This window comes from Scyliorhinus torazame, chromosome 15, assembly GCF_047496885.1.
Source record: "Scyliorhinus torazame isolate Kashiwa2021f chromosome 15, sScyTor2.1, whole genome shotgun sequence".
Taxonomy (NCBI): Eukaryota; Metazoa; Chordata; class Chondrichthyes; order Carcharhiniformes; family Scyliorhinidae; genus Scyliorhinus; species Scyliorhinus torazame.
In genome coordinates, this window is record NC_092721.1 from 53732476 (window position 1) to 53755540 (window position 23065).

At 52.2% G+C, this 23065-nt stretch overlaps 1 protein-coding gene across 9 annotated transcripts in view; it reads right to left on the minus strand.

Moving 5' to 3' along the window:
* The window catches only part of dzip1 (DAZ interacting zinc finger protein 1), a 646334-nt gene that overhangs the window by 449575 nt on the left and 173694 nt on the right, over nt 1–23065 (minus strand). For all 9 annotated transcript variants that reach the window (XR_011935128.1, XR_011935127.1, XM_072476252.1 and 6 more), the window contains exon 7: nt 49–210. Coding sequence is in view for 7 of the 9 variants with exons in the window: in XM_072476252.1 (XP_072332353.1) it covers nt 49–210 (162 nt within the window). In the remaining 2 variants the exon portion in view is untranslated. The remainder of the gene's footprint in view (nt 1–48; nt 211–23065) is intronic.

The window sequence follows — 23065 nt, forward strand, 5'->3', positions numbered from 1 at the left end:
ACATCCACCTTATCAATAACCCTCAGGATCTTAAAGGTTTTACTTAACTGCTTCTAATGCAGCATTCTTTTGAGTCATTTCTTTAAACTCTTCAATGAACATTCCTTTCATTTTCTCCATCTCATAGTTCAGTTTCTTTTTTTCTTCCTCCTTCCAGTTTTCAAAGCTTTTAGTTGTTTCCTCTTCTTTCATTATTCTACTTTCAAGTTCCTAAGATAAACCAGGCAATGTTAAGTCTGTAAAGTGCAAAACAAATATATCAACCTGTTTTATTGACTTCAAGATAGCTGAACCCCATGGAAATAGCATAGTTCTCAGAACAAATGTCTTACAAAATCACTGCACCTACAGAACATCTGCATGTGCATTCTTCTGTTCTAGCCATATCCAAAGAGACATCAAATCCAAATCAGATATCCGGGGCGAGATTCTCCGACCCCGCGCCGGGTCGGAGAATCGCCGGGGGCTGGCGTGAATCCCGCCCCCGCCAGTTGCCAAAGTCTCCACCACCGGATATTCGGCGGGGGCGGGTATCGCGCCGCGCCGGTTGGCGGGCCCCCCCGCTCGATTATCCGGCCCGCATGGGCCGAAGTCCCGCCGCTAAAATTCCTGTCCCGCCGGCGTAAATTAAACCACCTACCTTACCGGCGGGTCAAGGCGGCGCGGGCGGGCTCCGGGGTCCTGGGGGGGGGCGCAGGCCGATCTGGCCCCGGGGGGTGCCCCCACGGTGGCCTGGCCCGTGATCAGGGCCCATTGCACCGCGGGCGGGCCTGTGCCGTGGGGGCACTCTTTCCCTTCCGCCTCCACCACGGTCTCCACCATTCCCTCCACTGCGCATGCGCGGGAATGCCGTCAGAGGCCGCTGACGCTCCTGCGCATGTGCCGCCCGGAGATGTCATTTCCGCGCCAGATGGCGGGGCGTAAATTCGTCCGCCGCCGACCTAGCCCCTCAATGTTGGGGCTCAGCCCCCAAAGATGCGGAGCATTCCGCACCGTTTTGGGCGCCAGTCGGCGGGCATCGCGCCGTTTCCGGAGAATATCGCCCCAGAAGTGGAATAACATAGAAGCATCTGAACAAAATGTTTCAAACTCATCCTTCTAGGAATCTTGTTACCAATATACTTGGTCCTAATTTGTGTTTTAAAAGTATGCACTACTTAACATTTTCTTAAAGATGCAGGAACTTCTTTTTAAAAGCAAATTACTGCGGATGCTGGAATCTGAAACCAAAGAGAAAATGCTGGAAAATCTCAGCAGGTCTGGCAGCATTTGTAGGGAGTGAACAGAGCGAACCTTTCGAGTCCAGATTGTTAGACGTTTAAGTTGCTGTGATATGAAGAGTCTAAAGTTCTGTTCCTTCTTCACAAACACACATTTATTTCATTCCAACAGACTTTGCACAAAACTCTAACTATACATCACCTGACAGAAGCCACCTGAAGCCCCTTTACATATCAGTGTCAATTAATGGATACTTAACATAAATGAGACAACTAATTGCAATGTCTCTTAACCCATTACTTAACAGTCTACCCTTCCTTGGAGAAAAAATAATAATTAGATGAAAACAAAATTTCAAGAAACTCAAAAACACACACATGGGGCGAAATTCTCCGTTATCGGCGGAAAGTCCGCCGATCGGCGCAAATCCCACTTGCGTCACGTCATAAAAATGGGACGATAGTCTCCGGCCCGAAATGGGCTAGCAGCGACGTAACGGGATCCGCGCTTGCGCAGTGGTTCACGCCGTGCAGCGTCCTACGCGCTGCACGGCGTGACGGCTCATAAGGCCGCGCAGCTCCCCCCCTCCCGACCAGAACACCCGACCGCAACACCCGACTGGATGGCTGGCCGCCGCTCAGCCCCGAGGTTCGAGTCACGCGATGTGGAGGCGCTCCTGGACGCGGTGGAGCAGAGGAGGGACGCCCTGTATCCCGGGCACGGCCGCAGAGTTGCCCCACGCCACAGCCGGCGTCTGTGGAGGGAAGTGGCAGAGGCTGTCACCACTGTGGCCCTGACACCACGGACAGGCACCCAGTGCCACAAGAAGGTGAACGACCTCGTCAGAGCAGGCAGGGTGAGCCTCCCCCATATCCCCCCTCCCCATATCCCCCCTCCCCCATATCCCCCCTCCCCCATATCCCCCCTCCCCCATATCCCCCCTCCCCATATCCCCCCTCCCCCATATCCCCCCTCCCCCATATCCCCCCTCCCCCATATCCCCCCTCCCCCCTCCCCATATCCCCCCTCCCCCATATCCCCCCTTCCCCCATATCCCCCCTTCCCCCATATCCCCCCCTTCCCCCATATCCCCCCCTTCCCCCATATCCCCCCTCCCCCATATCCCCCCCTCCCATATATCCCCCCCCTCCCCCATATCCCCCCTCCCCCATATCCCCCATATCCCCCCTCCCCCATATCCCCCCTCCCCCATATCCCCCCTCCCCCATATCCCCCCTCCCCCATATCCCCCGTCCCCCATATCCCCCCTCCCCCATATTCCCCCTCCCCCATATCCCCAAGTGAATCCAGCCCTAACCTTAACCTCTGCAATGCACGCGCAACCGATGGCGTGCATTCATATACCTGCCTAACACTGTTGCCTTTTACCCCTGCCACCACCCCCCCCCCCCACAGGAGAAGCGCGCACACAACAATAGGGAGCATGTGAGGACTGGAGGAGGGCCCGCTGATGAGAGGCCACTGACCGTACACGAGGAAAGGACCCTGGAACTGGCTGGCGGACCTGAGGACCGGGAGGTTGCTGATGCAGAGGTCGGGGGCCCACCAGCAAGTGAGCCACCGACAGCCCGTCCCCATATCCCCCTCCCCTATATCCCCCTCCCCCGTATCACCTGATCACTGCCTGATGTCTAACCATGCATGCTTCATTGTGTATCGCAGGACCAAACGTCCAGGCACCCATCCCCGCAGAAGCACACCGCCCGCAGGATGCCCCTCGGAGACCACAGGAGACGGAGAGACCCGCACCCTCCAGCATGCGAAGCCCGCAGGATGCCCCTCGGAGACCACGGGAGACGGAGAGACCCGCACCCTCCAGCATGCGACGCCCGCAGGATGCCCCTCGCACACCACGGGAGACGGAGAGACCCGGACCCTCCAGCATGCGACGCCCGCAGGATGCCCCTCGGAGACCACGGGAGACGGAGAGACCCGGACCCTCCAGCATGCGACGCCCGCAGGATGCCCCTCGCACACCACGGGAGACGGAGAGACCCGGACCCTCCAGCATGCGACGCCCGCAGGATGCCCCTCGGAGACCACGGGAGACGGAGAGACCCGGACCCTCCAGCATGCGACGCCCGCAGGATGCCCCTCGCACACCACGGGAGACGGAGAGACCTGGAGCAACAGGGAGACGACACCCCCGTCACGTGCGGGAGCGACCACCCAGCGATGAGGGGGGCAGCCACAGGCCCCCGTCACATCCGAGCCAGGACACCACTACCCAGGACACCACTACCCAGGACACCACTACCCAGGATACCCCTACCCGGGACAGCACTACCCAGGACACCCCTACCCGGGACAGCACTACCCAGGACACCCCTACCCGGGAAGACGAAATACCGGACAGTGACTCAGAGTGGATGGGTGGAGACGAACCCCCACCCCAAAGTGCCATGGAGTCAGAGTGGGACGAAGAGCACGACACAACGCCACTGCTGTCACCAACACCCTCCACCATCGCAGAAACACTCACCACGGTTGGGCACTTTAATGATGAGGCGTCTGGTACACTCACTGGTGCGCACAACACAGTCGTCCCGGTACAGCAGGTGGAGGTAGGAGCAGCAGAGGGACCGGGCGGTCAGAGGGCAGCCCAGGCCAAGCGAACATCTGCCGCCCAGATGGATCCCGGGTTCCTGCAGTTACCACACCCACACATAGATCCGATGCAACCACTGACCCGGAGACGAGCGAAGAGGGTGACGGGCGGCTTGCGGCGGCTGCGGTCGCAGGTGGAGGAGTCCACCCGCGTCCAGGAGCTGGGAGTGGTCCCGGTCATGCGTGCCACCCAGGCTGACACCGCACGGGTGGCGTCCGCGGTGGAGGCAATGGTTGCGACGGTGTCAGACATGGGGAACGGTTTGCGAGGCCTGGGGCCTTCCGTGCAGGCGGCGTCTGTGGCCCAGGAAATGGCTGCCCTCTCACAGGAGGCCATGAGCCAGTGCCAGCGCCAGATGGCAGAGGCGCTCAACGCCATAGCCCAGTCTCTGCAGGCCATGGCCCAGTCTCAGCAGGCCATGGCCCAGTCTCTGCAGGCCATGGCCCAGTCTCAGCAGGCCATCGCTGAGGGCATCGGCGCCAGTGGCCATGTGCGAGCCAGCGTCGCACTGTCACAGACAGGGTTGGCCAACACCCTGGGCTCCATGGCTGCAAACCTGCAGACCCCTGTCGATACCAGCACGGGCCTCCAGGACTGGCAGCGCCAGATGTCGGGGGGGCGTCGGATGGCCAGTCCATTCGCATCCCCCACCCATGTAGAGGCCTGGGGGCCATCGGGCACCCCGAGGGAGGAGGAGGTGGTGTGATCCGTCCCGGCTCCCTCTGTAGGGGAGGTCCCGGTACACCGCGACACCTCGGACTCCCCCCCTTCCGTCCCAGGTGCATCGGGTGGGCAACGGGCAGGACAGGCTGGCAGCTCGCCATCCCAGTCGCCCGGGCCGCAGCCTGGCCCATCTAGGCCAGGACGCCCCAGGAAACGGCCGCCAAAGGGATCCAGTGTCAGAGAGCAGGAATCACAGGAGTCCACCTCCAGTTCTGCTGTACCGTCTGGGGAACCACGTAGACGTAGTCAAAGGGCCCGTAAGGCCAAACAATTAGACACTGAGTAAGTTGGCACGGGTGCAGGGCACAGATGAGTTTTAGGGGCTAGGGCACGTGCATGAACTCCTTTGGTTATTAAAGTCAATGTTACACCTACCGAAGCTGCCTTTGTGCTCTGTCCAAAGTGTGCGGGCGTGTCATGTACGTTGAGCGCAAGTGTGTGTGTGAGGGGTGGTCTTACCTCAGCCCCAGGTGAGTCTGCCCCCTTCCCCCTGGGCCGCCATCAACATCCCCCCCGGGCAGAGGACAGGACCGTGCGCTGCAGTGTCACAGCCGCATGCAGGGATGGTCCGGGTGGATGGTGGTACTGTGGCCATGGGTCAGACATTGTCCAACGATGTAGAGCCAGGAGCTCATCGCAGGGCGGGTTGTCATCATCCTCCATGGCCCGCGATAGACACGCGTCCACCCGCAACTGTGTGAGCCCGGCCCGTTGTGCCGCCGGTGGATCGGCAATGGGGGGGGGGGGGGGGGTGGTGTGCATGCGGGTGGGGTGGGTGGGGTTGGGGAGGGGGGTGAGGGTGCTGGGTGGGTGGATGGGTGTGGGGTGTGGGTGGTCGGCTGTTGCCATGGTGTGCGGTCTGTGGCCATACTACCCGATTCCCACGCCCATCTAGTCAGTGAAGCGGGCGGCTATCAGTCTGTCCCGTGCCCGCTGGGCCAGCCGGTAACGGTGGACAGCCACCCGCCTGTGTCTACCCCGTCTGCCCTGACCATTGCCCCCATCCCCCTCATCTGGGGAGGACTGTGCCTCTTCCTGCTGCTCCTCCACTCCGCCCTCCTCTGCCTGCGGCACATCGCCCCTCTGCTGGGCTACGTTGTGCAGGACGCAGCACACCACAATGATGCGGCCGACCCTATCTGACTGATACTGGAGGGCGCCCCCAGAGAGGTCCAGGCACCTGAAACGCATCTTCAGCACACCAAAGCACCTCTCGATCACTCCCCTTGTCGCTACATGGGCATCATTGTAGCGGTTCTCCGCCTCATTGCGTGGCCTCCGTATAGGCGTCATCAGCCACGATCACAATGGGTAGCCCGTCGCCCAGCAACCAGCCCCTCAGCCGGGGATGGCGTCCCTCGTCCATGCCGGGGATGGATGACCGCGACAACACGAATGAGTCATGTACACTGCCTGGGTGACGGGCGCAGACGTGCAGGATCATCATGCGGTGGTCGCAGACCACCTGTACGTTCATCGAATAGGTCCCCTTCCTATTAGTGAACACGGCCCTGTTATCTGCAGGTGGCCGCACGGCGACGTGCATCCCATCGATCGCGCCCTGGACCATGGGGAACCTGGCCACGGCAGAGAAGCCCACGGCCCGGGCATCTTGGCTGGCCCGGTCCACGAGGAAGCGGATGTAGCGGTGCGCCATGGCATAAAGGGCATCTGTCACTGCCCGGATGCACTGGTGCACCGATGTCTGCGAAATGCCAGACAGGTCCCCACTCGGTGCCTGGAATGACCCCGTTGCATAAAAGTTCAGGGCCACCGTAACCTTGAAGGACACGGGGAGAGGGTGTCCCCCGCCAGTGCCACGCGGTGACAGGTGTGCCAGCAGGTGGCAGATGTGTGCCACGGTTTCCCGGCTCATCCGGAGTCTCCTCCTGCATTCCCGGTCCGTGAGGTCCTGGTATGACTGCCGGGGCCGGTACACACGGGGCGCCCTCGGGTGCCTCCGTTGCCGTGGGGCCGCGACGTCCTCCTCCCCCTCCTCGTCCTGTCGGTCAGGTGTCCCTCCAGCCTGGGCGGCTGCCGCCTGCCCCTCTGCGGCAGCCTGCGCCGCCTCTCTGGCACGCTCCTCCTCCTCCTCCTCCTCCTCATCCAGCGCAACATAGACATGAGCGGCTGCCACCACGGCGGCCAACATCGCTGGATGATCTGAAAACATGACGGCCTGGTGGGGGGGAGGGGAACGACGACATGTCATCATTGCCCATATCCCCTCCTCCCCCCAGCCAGGTGGCATGGACCGCATGGGTCCAACTGTTGGAGGCTGGCATCTGGCCAGGTGGACCAACTCATTTGCCCTCCCATCATCCTCCTCGGCACGGACCCCCTCCCCAACCTCCACCCCAGCACGGACCGCCCCCAACCACCAACCTCCACCCCAGCACGGACCCCCCCCAACCCCCAACCTCCACCCCGGCACGGACCCCCCCCCAACCCCCAACCTCCACCCCGGCACGGACCCCCTCCCCAACCTCCACCCCAGCACGGACCCCCCCCAACCCCCAACCTCCACCCCAGCACGGACCCCCCCAACCCCCAACCTCCACCCCGGCACGGACCCCCTCCCCAACCTCCACCCCAGCACGGACCCCCTCCCCAACCTCCACCCCAGCACAGACACCCTCCCCAACCTCCACCCCAGCACGGACCCCCCCCAACCCCCAACCTCCACCCCGGCACGGACCCCCTCCCCAACCTCCACCCCAGCATGGACCCCACCAACCCCCAACCTCCACCCCGGCACGGACCCCCTCCCCAACCTCCACCCCAGCACGGACCCCCCCCAACCCCCAACCTCCACCCCAGCACGGACCTCCTCCCCAACCTCCACACCGGCACGGACCCCCTCCCCAACCTCCACCCCAGCACGGACCCCCCCCAACCCCCAACCCCCACCCCGGCACGGACCCCCTCCCCAACCTCCACCCCAGCACGGACCCCCCCAACCCCCAACCTCCACCCCAGCACGGACCCCCTCCCCAACCTCCACCCCAGCACGGACCCCCTCCCCAACCTCCACCCCGGCACGGACCCCCTCCCCAACCTCCACCCCAGCACGGACCCCCCCAACCCCCAACCTCCACCCCTGCACGGACCCCCTCCCCAACCTCCACCCCAGCACGGACCCCCCCCAACCTCCACCCCAGCACGGACCCCCCCCAACCCCCAACCTCCACCCCGGCACGGACCCCCTCCCCAACCTCCACCGCAGCACGGACCCCCTCCCCAACCTCCACCCCGGCACGGACCCCCTCCCCAACCTCCACCCCAGCACGGACCCCCCCCCAACCCCCAACCTCCACCCCAGCATGGACCCCCTCCCCAACCTCCACCCCGGCACGGACCCCCTCCCCAACCTCCACCCCGGCACGGACCCCCTCCCCAACCTCCACCCCAGCACGGACCCCCCCCCAACCCCCAACTTCCACCCCGGCATGGACCCCCTCCCCAACCTCCACCCCAGCACGGACCCCCCCCAACCCCCAACCTCCACCCCGGCACGGACCCCCTCCCGGCACTCCCCCAGAGCCCAGCCTACTCTAACCACCCCCCCCCCCCCCCGCCGCATACACACACACACAAGCCGAGACACACCTCTCCTCACGCAATCAGTCTGCGGCCACGCCATTTCCTGCCCAGAGCCAACCCCCCAGGCCGTCACTCACCTCCTCGCTGGTCGGCGTGAGCCTGGAGCACCGGGTCACGCCGATGAAAAGGAGGTTTGATTCACGTCGACGTGAACGGTCATCACGTCGACGGGACTTTGGCCCATCCGGGAGGGAGAATATCGGCAGGCCGAAAATCGGCTGCCTTGCGCAGACCCGTGACATTCTCAGCGGCAGCGGCGCCATTAACGCCCCGCCGACTTTTCTCCCTTCGGAGACTTCGGCGGGAGCGGGATTCACGGCGGCCAACGGCCATTCTCCGACCCGGCGGGGGGTCGGAGAATGACGCCCATGATTTCCCCCCCTTTTTTTTGTTTGGACGAGAAAGAAAAAAAAAGTCACAGAAACAAGCGCCCTTCATTAACAATATCCAAAAGTTTCTGTGAACTCGCCCCTCTTTTCGTAAAACAGTCTGACAGTTGATAGCTCCTGTCGACCCATTTAATTTTTGTTATTTCCCCTCTGTCCAACATCTGCTTCAAACTTGCGATGTCTATCCGTAACCTCTTTTCATTGACACTTTTTGTAGAATTGCATAGTTGGAGTGAATTTGGGGTATACACGGAAGTACCGGATAGGGGACAAAGAGCTCTATCCCACAGATGGATTTGCACGGAAAAGGGATTGTCTATCCGTAACCTCTGTTCCCACAGGGATTTAATGTCAATGTGACAGTCAATAGGTATATTACTCAAATCCCCTAATCCCAAAATTTCTGTCAATATCATACTTGTATAAAAATCCATATCCACCGCCTCTACAAGGCTTAACGTCTCAGCAGCCAAAGTGCTTTTTACCACTCTCCTTATTTTCTTTATTTCCCACACAAGCGAGCAACATTTACCATTGTTCCCCAAAAGAAAAATTATAAAACCTCCTGCGCTTGAAACCCCATCACATAAATTTGTGTAGGGTGCATCACTATAAACTATGAGTTTCAAGTGCCTAAGGTCAGCGAAAACCGGGAACTTCAAAACACACTCCTCCATTTTTAGTTTGGCCAAAGCTTTATTTGCTCTTATTATGTCTTCCACTTTGGGATCATTCATTTTTGTACTCAACTCTAAGACAACAAAACTCACATCCGGTCTCGTATGTCTACCGAACCAGTTCAGTTGCCCCATTAAACTTCGCAGTTGCTCTTTTTCTATCTTTGAAACCATTGCGTCTTTTTGTGAAACTCGGCCACGACTAATTGCTATTGGGCTGATGCTTTCCAAATCAGATTGCTGACGTAAAGTTGACCCTAACTTAGTCTGTCCAATTTCCAGTCCAATATATTTAAATGCACCGGAAGCCTGACTTCCAACCCTGAATTCTTTCCTTAAACCAGAGATTACAATAGCTTCAAAATCACTAGTCCCGCCACACAAAAAAATCATCGACATGCATCATAGAAATGCCAGAAAGATTTCCTTTATAGTGCCAGTAAAACATTGCAGGATCTGCTTTCAACAGGCAACAGCCTATCTTTAACAAAACTGACCTGACCGAAAAATACCAGACTCTAGATGCATCATTTAATCCACATACACATTTGTTCAACTTCCAGAGTACCCCTTCTGTGTTAGCTGCTTCTTTAGGAGGACGGAGAAAAATGTCTCACTGGAGCTGACGCCCCTGCAAAAAGGCAGCTTTTATATCTATAGATTTGCATTCCCATGCCTTTGTGGCTAATAGAGCCAAGAAGATCTTTAAAATAACCTTTCCTGCTGTAGGTGAATCTACCCTTAAATCCTGATCTTCTATGTTTTCTTCAAATCCCCCTGCCACAAGCCTGGCCTTTGCCTCATAAATTCCATCATCCTTTTCCGTACAAATCCATCTGTGTGATAGAGCTCTTTGTTCCCTATCTGGTAACGATCCATCTATTGTACTCGAACTATATCTTTTCCAGTCAATATTTGGAAAGTTAAAGTCTCCCATAATAACTACCCTGTTACTTTCGCTCATATCCAGAATCATCTTCGCCATCCTTTCCTCTACATCCCTAGAACTATTAGGAGGCCTATAAAAAAACTCCCAACAGGGTGACCTCTCCTTTCCTGTTTCTAACTTCAGCCCATACTACCTCGGAAGAAGAGTCCCCCATCTAGCATCCTCTCCGCCACCGTAATACTGCTCTTGACTAGCAGCGCCACACCTCCCCCTCTTTTGCCTCCTTCTCTGAGCTTACTAAAACACCTAAACCCCGGAACCTGCAACATCCATTCCTGTCCCTGCTCTATCCATGTCTCCGAAATGGCCACAACATCGAAGTCCCAGGTACCAACCCATGCTGCCAGTTCCCCTACCTTGTTTCGTATACTCCTGGCATTGAAGTAGACACACTTCAAACCACCTACCTGAACACTGGCCCCCTCCTGCGACGTCAAATCTGTGCTCCTGACCTCTATACTCTCATTCTCCCTTACCCTAAAACTACAATCCAGGTTCCCATGCCCCTGCTGCATTAGTTTAAACCCCCCCAAAGAGCACTAACAAATCTCCCCCCCAGGATATTTGTGCCCCTCAGGTTCAGATGTAAACCATCCTGTCTGTAGAGGTCCCACCTTCCCCAGAAAGAGCCCCAGTTATCCAAAAATCTGAATCCCTCCCGCCTGCACCATCCCTGTAGCCACGTGTTTAAATGCTCTCTCTCCCTATTCCTCATCTCACTATCACGTGGCACGGGCAACAACCCAGAGATAACAACTCTGTTTGTTCTAGTTCTGAGCTTCCATCCTAGCTCCCTGAAAGCCTGCCTGACATCCTTGTCCCTTTTCCTACCTATGTCGTTAGTGCCAATGTGGACCACGACTTGGGGCTGCTCCCCCTCCCCCTAAGGACCCGGAAAACACGATCCGAGACATCACGTACCCTTGCACCTGGGAGGCAACATACCAAACGCGAGTCTCTCACGCTCCCACAAAATCTCCTATCTGTGCCCCTGACTATAGAGTCCCCAATTACTAATGCTCTGCTCCTCTCCCCCCTTCCCTTCTGAGCAACAGGGACAGACTCCGTGCCAGAGGCCCGTACCCCATGGCTTACCCCTGGTAAGTCGTCCCCCCCACAAGTATCCAAAGCGGTATACTTGTTTCTCAGGGGAACGACCGCAGGGGATTCCTGCACTGACTGCTTTTTCCCAGTCCCTCTTACAGTTACCTACCTATCTCCAATCTTTGGTGTAACTAATTCCCTGAAGCTGCTATCTATGACCCCTTCTGCCTCCCGAATGATCCGAAGTTCTTCCAACTCCAGCTCCAGTTCCCTAACTCGGTCTTGGAGGAGCTGGAGATGGCAGCACTTCTTGCAGGTAAAATCAGCAGGGACACTAACTGCATCCCTCACCTCAAACATCCTGCAGGAGGAACATTGCACTCCCTTCCCTGCCATTCCTCTAACTTTCTACCAAGATCTGGCAAACAACTAAATTAAATTTTTATTAAAAAATAATAATAATATAATAAAATATGGTACTTACCTCAGACCAATGGGTTTTATTATTAGGTTAGAGGAGGAGGGTGGGTGGGAGACACTACACGTGTAGTGTATCGGGTTTCCTCTCCACCAGAATTTATTGGTGAGGGTCTTCCCAGACGTCCGCGGGTCGACTTCCTGTTCCCGCCTAAAAAAAACTAATTTTAAAAAAAAAGAAGAAAAATTCTCAGCTCCTGCTGAAATTGACTAACCAGCCAGCTCCACTCCCGCCGAAATCGACTGGCCTGCCCCTGCAAAGACAAGTGCTTTTAAAGGTTGACTTACCTCCCAGCAACCTCCTTCCGCAATGCTCCCGCTGAAACTGACTCATCAGCTGTTCTCACGCCGAAATCGACTGGCCTGCCCCTGCAAAGACAAGTGCTTTTAAAGGTTGACTTACCTCCCAGCAACCTCCTTCCGCAATGCTCCCGCTGAAACTGACTCACCAGCTGTTTTCACGCCGAAATCGACTGGCCTGCCCCTGCAAAGACAAGTGCTTTTAAAGGTTGACTTACCTCCCAGCAACCTCCTTCCGCAATGCTCCCGCTGAAACTGACTCACCAGCTGTTCTCACGCCGAAATATTATTGGCTTTATCCCAGATCTTAAGGTCCATGGCCACAATGTTGTTAAAATCCCTGGCCAAAGGTGGGGTTACTACCGGTCGTGCTGGTGTCCTTCTGTACGTCCTACAAACTTCACAGCGGTCACTAACCTGTTCTACCAGTTTAGTACAGTCGTCATCCCTTATTCTGCATCCTTTAATAAATTTTTTAGCCTCCGAGGAGACGAATGTGCAAATTGCCTATGCAGTTTTAATACCACAAGCTTTTTATCAGCTAAAGTCCCATTTTCAACTGCCATTAACACATCCTTAACCACTCTACTTGAAATATTATTTGTCAGCAATGGAATACAATAGTGTCCCGACTGTGTAAATTGTAAGTCCACCGTCTTCCCCAAAACTGTTGCCTTATCCTGTTCCATATCTAGTTTCATGTGTGCTTTCTTCATCGACGGTCTGCTCAGAAGCAAAGGTATCTCACTTGTTACAACATCCGTGCTAATGAAATGATTCACTCCGGCAATATTGCAAGGGATCACCACTCTTTTCAGCAACTTCAGAGTATTATCATCCCCAAACCTGAAACTTGTGGAACTTTCAAATTCCTTAACCTTGTTACAATTTTCAGCATTCAAAGAGTCCAGGTAACATTTTAACTAGTCAATTCCACACACAGTAGATGTGCAGCACATTTGAAGGATTCTGCAACCAACACCCTCATTACCGGCGTAAAACTGCTTGTCAATAGGACAATGCCTTCTTTCTGGTCACTATCTTTTTCCTCTTCTGACTCTTCCGTGTCATGTGTCGCTTCAAACACTTTATCATAACGAGTTGGACAGTTGAAAGCATAATGGTATAGAGAGTCACATCGAAAACATTGATTTATCATGCCCCGTGCATTTCTGGGGTTCATCTCCTATTGTAGGTTCTAACTGGGTTTCTGTCTTCATAATTTCCTTGTCTCGGTCTCCTTCTATAGTCTTGAGCCCTGTTCATAGCCATACGATTTCGCCATCCTGTTAGTAGTGTATCTTCCATATTCTGCCTTATTGCAGGCTGACCTATTTGGGTCATCAGAGCCATCAGAATCGAATGTTTCCCCAGAAACTTTTGTAAAGCTCTTGTCATCTGTTCGAATAAGGTATCCTTATCAGTAAACTGAACTTCTGTCAAAACCAGGAGAGTATCCATGTTGCTCACTCTAGCACAGTCAAGTAATTTAAAGGCCAACACAGACTGTGGAAATTCCAGGTTGTGTTTCTGCAGCCTTTTATATAGTCTGCCAAATTCCATTATATAGTCTTCCATGGAGATATGCTCAATTTTCCGGAACTTATCAAAATCCGACCATGCTTCATACGCACTTAACAAGTCATCTTTCTTATAAATCTTATCCATATAATCTTTCTTATAAATCTTATCCACATAAAAAGTAGACATTGGGTCGCTCCAAAATGATGCTGGTAATCTAGTGATGGGAGACAAGGAAATAGCTGAGGAACTAAATAAGTACCTTGCGTCAGTCTTCACAGTAGAAGACATGAGTAATATCCCAACAATTCAGGAGAGTCAGGGGGCAGAGTTGAATATGGTAGCCATCACAAAGGAGAAAGTACTAGCGAAACTAAGAGGTCTAAAAATTGATAAATCTCCAGGCCCAGATGTGCTACATCCTAGAGTTCTGAAGGAGATAGCTGAAGAAATAGTTAGTTATGATCTTTCAAAAGTCACTGGAGTCAGGGAAAGTCCCAGAGGATTGGAAAATCGCTGTTGTAACCCCCCTGTTCAAGAAGGGAACAAGGAAAAAGATGGGAAATTATAGGCCAATTAGCCTAACCTCGGTTGTTGGCAAGATTCTAGAATCCATTGTCAAGGATGAGATTTCTAAATTCTTGGAAGTTCAGGGTCGGATTAGGACTAGTCAGCATGGATTTAGTAAGGGGAGGTCGTGCCTGACAAACCTGTTAGAGTTCTTTGAAGAGATAACAAATAGCTTAGACCAAGGAGAGCCAATGGATGTTATCTATCTTGACTTCCAAAAGGCCTTTGATAAGGTGCCTCATGGGAGACTGCTGAGTAAAATAAGGGCCCATGGTATTCGAGGCAAGGCACTAACATGGATTGACGATTGGCTGTCAGGTAGAAGGCAGAGAGAGTTGGGGTAAAAGGTTCTTTTTCGGAATGGCAACCGGTGACGAGTGGTGTCCCGCAGGGTTCAGTGTTGGGGCCACAGCTGTTCTCTTTATATATTAACGATCTAGATGACAGCATGGTAGCATTGTGGATAGCACAATTGCTTCACAGCTCCAGGGCCCCAGGTTCGATTCCGGCTTGGGTCACTGTCTGTGCGGAGTCTGCACATCCTCCCCGTGTGTGCGTGGGTTTCCTCCGGGTGCTCCGGTTTCCTCCCACAGTCCAAAGATGTGCAGGTTAGGTGGATTGGCCATGATAAATTGGCCTTAGTGTCCAAAATTGCCCTTAGTGTTGGGTGGGGTTACTGGGTTATGGGGATAGGGTGGAGGTGTTGACCTTAGGTAGGGTGCTCTTTCCAAGAGAGCCGGTGCAGACTCGATGGGCCGAATGGCCTCCTTCTGCACTGTAAATTCTATGATTCTATGACGGGACTGGGGGCATTCTGGCTAAGTTTGCCGATGAGACAAAGATAGGTGGAGGGGCAGGTAGTATGGAGGAGGTGGGGAGGCTGCAGAAGGATTTAGACAGTTTAGGAGACTGGTCCAAGAAATGGCTGATGAAATTCAATGTGGGCAAGTGCGAGGTCTTGCACTTTGGAAAAAAGAATAGAGGCATGGACTATTTTCTAAACGGTGACAAAATTCATAATGCTGAAGTGCAAAGGGACTTGGGAGTCCTATTCCAGGATTCTCTAAAGGTAAACTTGCAGGTTGAGTCCGTAATTAAGAAAGCAAATTCAGTGTTGTCATTTATCTCAAGAGGCTTGGAATTTAAAAGCAGGGATGTACTTCTGAAGCTTTATAAAGCATTAGTTAGGCTCCATTTAGAATACTGTGAGCAATTTTGGGCCCCACACCTCAGGAAGGACATACTGGTACTGGAGCGGGTCCAGCGGAGATTCACACGGATGATCCCAGGAATGGTAGGCCTAACATACGATGAACGTCTGAGGATCCTGGGAGCTAACCAATCAAAATTTGTAAATGAAGTTGAAGTACTGATCAGCCAATTGAATGGCAGGGCTGAAAGATCTACTTTTGATCCAATGTTTCTCATTGAAAAAATCCTGCTCGGGCAACAGTAGAGAGAGGGCAATCGCAGAAAAATAGGTCAATAAATGACAGATAGACAGCAAAACAAACAGCCCTTCCTTACACAGGGAATAAGTCAGGTCAATTATCCCAAAGAGAATCAATCATTCATACTGACTGTAGCCATCTGGGATGGTCACTTACAACTAGGTACAGAGAAACTCGCAAAGCATAGCGGGTAAAATGGACAAGCCAAGCCTCAGGCATGCTCAGAGCCTGAAATGTATATTTGCAAGCAAGGAGTCCAGACGGTATCGAAACTCCGACCAAATAGCATTTTAATGGGGCCGATTAGCATTTGATGGCCCATCTTCACCAAGACAAAGGTATTCGAGCGACCGGTACAGTTCCAGACATTTCGGCACCACTCCCTGTTCAAGGGAAATGCAAACAACGGGGTCAGTGACCGCTTGGGACATGCCCAGCCATCCAGATCCCCGCCCACTTATTGGTTAGGAATTGAACAGAGTGATCAGGAATCACCCAATTAGTGGGGCCCAAACCGGAGGACCACCCAAAAGAGCGCGAAAACTCCCAAATATAAGAAGAGTTTGCCACATGTTCGTCCTCTCTTGGACCTGGCGCCCCGGCAATGACCATCTCCAATTGCAGCAACACCAGAAGCAAGTCCAAGTTCAACGCTCGCTACCAGACGGATGAGCCTAGCTAAGCAGCAGTTACTCCTTCGGACTCGATAGATCCAGAATCGAACAGCGGCCACTGTTTGTCTGACCTAAGCCGGGTGCCCGAAGTTAAGTACAGGTTGTCTTAGTCGATAGGTGTAGTTAACTAGTAGTGTTTATGTTGCATGACTAATTGTGTGTAAATAAAGTATCCCTGACCTTGAACGAACTAACTGGTGTTTGGCTCTTTGATCGATAGCCGGTTGAACCTTGTGGTGGTATCATTTGATACCTGGCGACTCTGAATAGTAGAACATAGATATCAGAAGAAAGGAGGGCAAATTCACTGATTGCCATAATTGGAACAGAGCCACAGAAAAGACAGAGTAAAAGAAACTCACAACATGGCTATGGGCAGTGCGGGGCTCTTCCATGTGTTTACTTGCACTGGACAGCAAAATTTTGTCTAACTGAAGTGAATTTTAAAAGTGTATCGGTAATGCAGGTAGTACTATAGCAGCATTAAAGTGCCCAATTGTTTTAGCTCCTTTTTTGAATGCTGTAATGTAAAGCTGATATATATAAATGATCAACATTTCAGAGTCATAGTCGTAGCTCACAGAAAAGGCTGTTCAGCGCATTGCGTTTGTGCCGGCCAAAAATAACCACCTAATCATTCTAATCCCATTTTCCAGCACTTGGCCCATAGCCTTGTATGCCCTGGGATCACAAGTGCACATTTAAATACTTCCTAAATGTTATGAGGGTTTCTGCCTCCACCACCCTTTCAGGCAGCGAATTCCAAACTCCCACCATCCTCTGGGTAAAGAAGTCTTTTCTCACATCCCATCTAAACCTACCTTAAATCTATGCCCTATGGTCATTGACCCCTCCATCAAGAGGAAATGTTTGTTCTGGTCTACTCTATCTATGCCACTCATAATTTTATACATATTAATCATGTCCCCCCTCAGTCTCCTCTGCTCCTTGGAAACAATCCAAGTCTACCCAATCTCTCTTCATAACTAACACTCTCCTGCCCAGGCAATATCCTGGTAAATCTCCTTGTGGTGACATGTCTGTGAACTATATTGTATGCAGGTTGCCATGCGACCTCCAACCAGCTGGTGGCGTCACACCTTAGTCACGTGATGTGGCAGACTCATAAGTTGATAGTAAGGCATACACCAGTACAGTCGCACATCGGGTAGTTCCAGAGGAACTAAGTCTGTATAGTATTCTGTATGTTACTCTTCCATGTTAATCAAAAAGGATCATTCCAAGTAAGTCACCAGCAATTCTGTAAGAATCATTGCAACGGCAAGACAACAGAACACAACACTCCTCTGCACCCTTTCCAGTGCTGTCACATCCCTCCTATAATGTGGATTCCAGAATTTCACACAATACCCAATTGAGGCCAAAACGTTGTGTAATTTCAAGAAGAAATTAGATATAGCTCTTGGGGCTAAAGGGATCAAGGGATATGGGGGGACGGCGGGATCAGGGTATTGAACTTGATGATCAGCCATGATCATAATGAATGGCGGAGCAGGCTTGATTGGCTGAATGGCCTCCTGTTTCTATTTTCTATGCTTGTACGTTCCTAACCCAACTATATGGAGTATGGGGGTCTTGTGGGGCGACTGCCTCTGAACCAGAAGCTCTGGGTTTGAGTCGCACCTCAGGACTTGGTGGCCAAGGAAGGTGCGCCTTAACACAGCCAACAGTTTAAGTCACAACCTCCAAAATCCTTCCAACACACGCCAGTTGTGGGCGGTAAGAACAGCAAAGATCATAAGATGTGGGCCATTCGGCCCAAACTCCACTTTCCAACCTTATCCCGATAACAAAACGCAAACTCTTTCCTCCAGTGGCTCTTTTGTCCCTAGAGATGGGCGTAGTGAACGGAAAAGTGGTAGAAAAACAGAATTAACAGTTTTATATCTCAATGCGGCGGCAGGGTGGCACAGTGGTTAGCATTGCTGTCTCACAGCTCCAGGGTAGGAGAGTCAAGTACTAGGGTACATAGGCTTAAAGTGTGTGGAGAAGAGGTTAGAACTGATGTGCGAGGAACGTTTTTTACACCGATGGTGGTAAATATATGGAACACGCTGCCTGGGGAGGAGGTGGGAGCAGGTACGAAAAGCTGCATTTCAGGGACATCGAGACAAATATATGAATAGGGTGGGAATGGAAGGACGTGGACTCCGTAAGTGCATGCGGTTTTAGTTTAGGCAGGTACCATGGTCGGCGCAAGCTTGGAGGGCCTGTTCCTGTGCTGTATTGCTCTTTGTTCTTCAGACCTGGGTTTAATTCCGGCCTCGGGTGACTGTCTGTGTGGAGTTTGCACTTTCTCCCCGTGTCTGCGTGGGTTTCCTCCAGGTTCTCAGTTTTCCTCCCACAGTCCAAAGATGTGCAGGTTAGGTGGATTAGCCATGCTAAATTACCCCTCAGTATCCAAAAAGTTAGGTAGGGTTACTGGGTTATGGGGATAGGGTGGAGGCATGAGCTTAAGTAGGGCGCTCTTCTAATTGGTCGAGCTTTGACCAACTATCTACCAGGAAGGTGGTGCGCCAACTGAGGCGAGCAAGGGGTGCAGTTTACGAGCATGGAGATAAAGCATCTAGGTATGATAAGGTATGTTAGCAGGTCAGTTTTGGAGGGAGGTAGCGGTAAGGGAAATTGTTCAGGTGAGGGACAGGGCAGGGAAGTTGGTGGTGGCTCCGGATCTGATTAACAAGATCTTTGAGGAATTCTATGAGAGGTTGTACAGGTCAGAGCCACCTGGGGGAGACCGGGAGATGCAGGAATTTCTAGATGGGTTGGAATATCCTAGGTTAGGGGAGGGGACAAGGCTACATTAGAAGAAGCGATACTGGAGCAGGAGTTAAAGGATGCGATTGGGAGGATGCAGTCGGGAAAGGTGACAGGGCCGGATGGGTTTCCGGTGGAATGTTATAAAAAATTCAAGGATAAGCTGGCACCCCTGATGGTGGGGGTGTTTGAAGAGGCGATAGGGAAGGGGGTGTTGCCACAAACTTTGGGGCAGGCATCGATTTCCCTGTTGCTAAAAAAAGATAAGGATCCGACGGAGTGTGGGTCGTATCGGCCCATATCACTTCTGAATGTGGACGTAAAAGTGTTGGCGAAGGTACTGGCGGGTAGGCTGGAGGAGTGCCAACCGAAGGTGATAGGGGAGGATCAGACAGGGTTCGTGAAAGGGAGGCAGCTCCTTTCAAACGTTAGAAGGGTATTGAACGTGGTTATGGCACCGGCAGAGGGGAAGGAAACAGAGGTGGCTGTGGCATTGGACGCTGAGAAGGCGTTTCACCGGGTGAAATGGGGGTACTTGATAGCAGTTCTGGAGCAGTTTGGGATTGGACCAAGATTTGTGGACTGGGTAAAGCTACTATATGAGGAGCCAAGGGCGAGTGTCCGCACAAATAACATCGGCTCGAGATACTTTTCTCTCCCCCGTGGGATTAGGCAGGGATGTCCTATGCCCCCCTGCTGTTTGCGCTTGCGATTGAGCCATTGGCCATCGCATTAAGAAGTTCAGGGGTATGGAAAGGAATAGTGCGGGGGGGGGGGGGGTGGGAACAGAGCATTGGGTGTCCTTATATGCCAATGACTTGCTATTATACATGTCGGAACCGAGTGTGTCAATAGGGGGAATATTGGAGCTGCTTCGGGTGATTGGGTCTTTCTCGGGGTACAAACTAAATCTAGACAAGAGTGAGTATTTCGTGGTGTCTCGGCCGGAGTTGGGGGCAGGGGTGGGGGGGCTGCCATTCCGTAGGGCAGGGACTCACTTTAGATACCTGGGGGTGCAGGTTGCCCGAGAGTGGGGGGGGGCGGGCTCCGCAGATACAACATTGCTAGTTTGGTGGGGAGAGTGAAAGCCGATCTGGCAAGGTGGGACGGCCTTCCTCTGTCACTGGCAGGTCGGGTACAGGCGGTTAAAATGAATGTGTTGCCGCGATTTCTGGTTATTTTCCAATGCTTGCCGATTTTCCTGCCAAAGGCATTTTTCAGAGAGATTGAAGGAATTATTACCTCGATCATATGGGGAGGGAGGGTGGCCAGAGTTAGAAAGGTGCTGCTAAAGAGGGGAAGGCAGGCAGGGGGTTTGGGTCTTCCGAACCAGATGTATTATTACTGGGTGGCGAATGTGGAGAAGGTACGGAGCTGGGTCAGAGGGGTGGATTCCCAGTGGGTCAGAAGGGAGGAGAGTTTGTGCAGCTGGTCGGAATTGAAAGCACTAGCAACAGCGCCGCTCCCGATGGCCCCGGGGAAATACTCAGGCAGTCCGGTAATAATAGCTTCATTGAGAATTTGGAGGCAGTTTCGCCAACACGTCGGGTTGGGGCAGGGTCAAGGGAAATGCCGATTCAGGGGAACCACAGATTTGAGCCAGGGAAGTGGGATGGAAATTTTCGGAAATGGCACGAGAAGGGGATTAAGACACTAAAAGATTTGTTTCTTAGGGATTGGTTTGCAGGATTGAAGGAGCTGGAAGCGAAGTATGGGCTGGAGCAGGGTAAATGTTTAGATGCATGCAGGTTCGAGATTTTGCCAGAAAGGAGATACAGAGCTTCCCGGAGGAACTGGCCTCCACATTGCTGGAGGAGGTGCTGACTGTAGTGATCTGCATATCTGGTATATATATAAGGGGTCAATGTAAATGCAATACAAGTAAGCAATCACTAGAGGTAGCACGGGAGATGTATAAATACAGACAAACAGGAAGTCAGGGACTCTTCACAGGAATGGCAGCTGGTGAGCAGGACACAGATGTAACATAGTATAAGCACTGGAGAGAGAACAAACTCAAAATAAAGCATTTACTTCAACTGTAAGACTACGAGCTTTATTCAGACACAAGGAATAGCACATGGTATCAGGTGGCATCAAAACGCTTACCATAAGATTACACAAGATGCAGACAAAGAAAGATCGAAATGACAAGAAAACTCGTACCGGACATTTGACGCGGGAAGACTTCGCTGATTTAATGGAATTTGTTGGAACTCCACCGCAGCTGAACACAACTGGTAACTTAAGTCAAAGCTGGAAAAGTTTTAAACGAATCTTCGACATATATATCATAGCTTATGATTTGAAAGCAGCCTCAGAAGAAATGAAAATAGCACTGTTCCTCGCAGGATATGAAGGTAGAGAAATATATAACGGCTTTAAATACTTGAAAGGTGAAGACAGCATGAAATTAGAAGTAATACAGAAAAAATTTGAAGAGTACTGTAACACCAGTAACAATGCTGCTTTAAGACATTCAATGCTTGGAGACCAAATTGCACAGGGAATGAGTGATGCGAAACTCAACCAATCATTACCAGAACAGAAAGGTTTAACGCTGGAAATCTCGATTGATAAGTGCAGATCACAAGAAAAAAGTAACTTTGAGTGCTTACCTAGAAAAAACGACGATAAAGTTCTTTTCCACGGGTCTAAAGCAGTTAAAATGGTGTCTGAGCTCATTTTAAACTGCCCGGGGAACAAAAGACGCATTCTGCGCATGCGCAGTTGAAATCGGCCGTTTTGCGCGAAGACGGTTCTGCGCATGCACAGTTTAAAAAATAAGTTTTGGGCGCAGATCGATCTGAACATGCGCAAGGCACACATGTGCAGTCAGCAGAACACCGTTCGCCGATCGATCTGCGCATGCGCATGTGTGGCATGCGCAGTTTATAAAAAAGCGCACAGTAAAGGAAAATCGAATTGCGCATGTGCAATCGATTCCTACGCTTTACGTCACGAGCGTCATGACGTCATCAGACGCAGACCACGCCACTTAAAGGGGAAATGCCCGAAAATCATAAACAAGACTTTTAAAGGCACAAAACCACTAAATTCAACCTCAAAATGCACAACATTGCCTGAACTTCTACCAGCAGTAGAACATAACTTTTGCAGCACCCAAAGTGAAGAGCACAATGACAAACCCAAAACCAAAGAAGATGATTTGTTCATTGAACATGGAGAACAATAACAAATCCGAAACAAAAAAAGATGATTTGTTTATCGAACAATACTACTCAGCTATGGCTGAGTTATTCGGGTATGCTGACCACAGCATCAGCAACACGGTTGTAAACCTCCACATGACTCTACTCGTGGTAGATGAATCCAATATCATGATGCAATGGCAGATCGTCAATACATTGGATGACAGCAACCTGTCAAATACCCAAGAACACAACGCCACACAGCGAGTACTGACTGACTCCGTTGAGAGAGCACAGATCGACTCCACAGAGAGAATACTGCACGACTCCACAGAGCGATGAAAGACTCCACAAAGAGAGCGACGCAAGCCTCCACAGAGAGCTCGTTGACAGACTCCAAAATGGAAGACTCCATAGCGAAAGCCATGCACGAACAAGACCATGAAGGTCTACCCACCGTATCTGAGCAACCAGAAGCAGACTATGAAAGTCTACCAAGCTCACATAATCAACAAGAAGACAATGTAAGTCTACCCACTGTGATCACATTGTCACTGTTTTCACATTCAATCGACATACAGGATGTGCAGGATCACAGCGAGACTGACAGATCTCAGCTCGTCTGTACTGAAGCACTCAACAATCAGAGTACGGCTACTCAAGTGTCCAGAGAGACCATGTCAATTGAAACCTCATCCACTCTAAACGCCACACAAGAAAATGAAATCTTGAAAATTTTGACTCCAGAAGAGGAGCACCAAGACCCACAAGAAAATAAAATCTTGAAGATTTTGACTCCAGAAGAGGAGCACCAAGAAACCAAAGATGATTTAAATGTACCAGAAATTACTCCAGAAGAGGAGCACCAAGAAAACAAAGAAGAGGAATCAAATCTACCATAGATGAC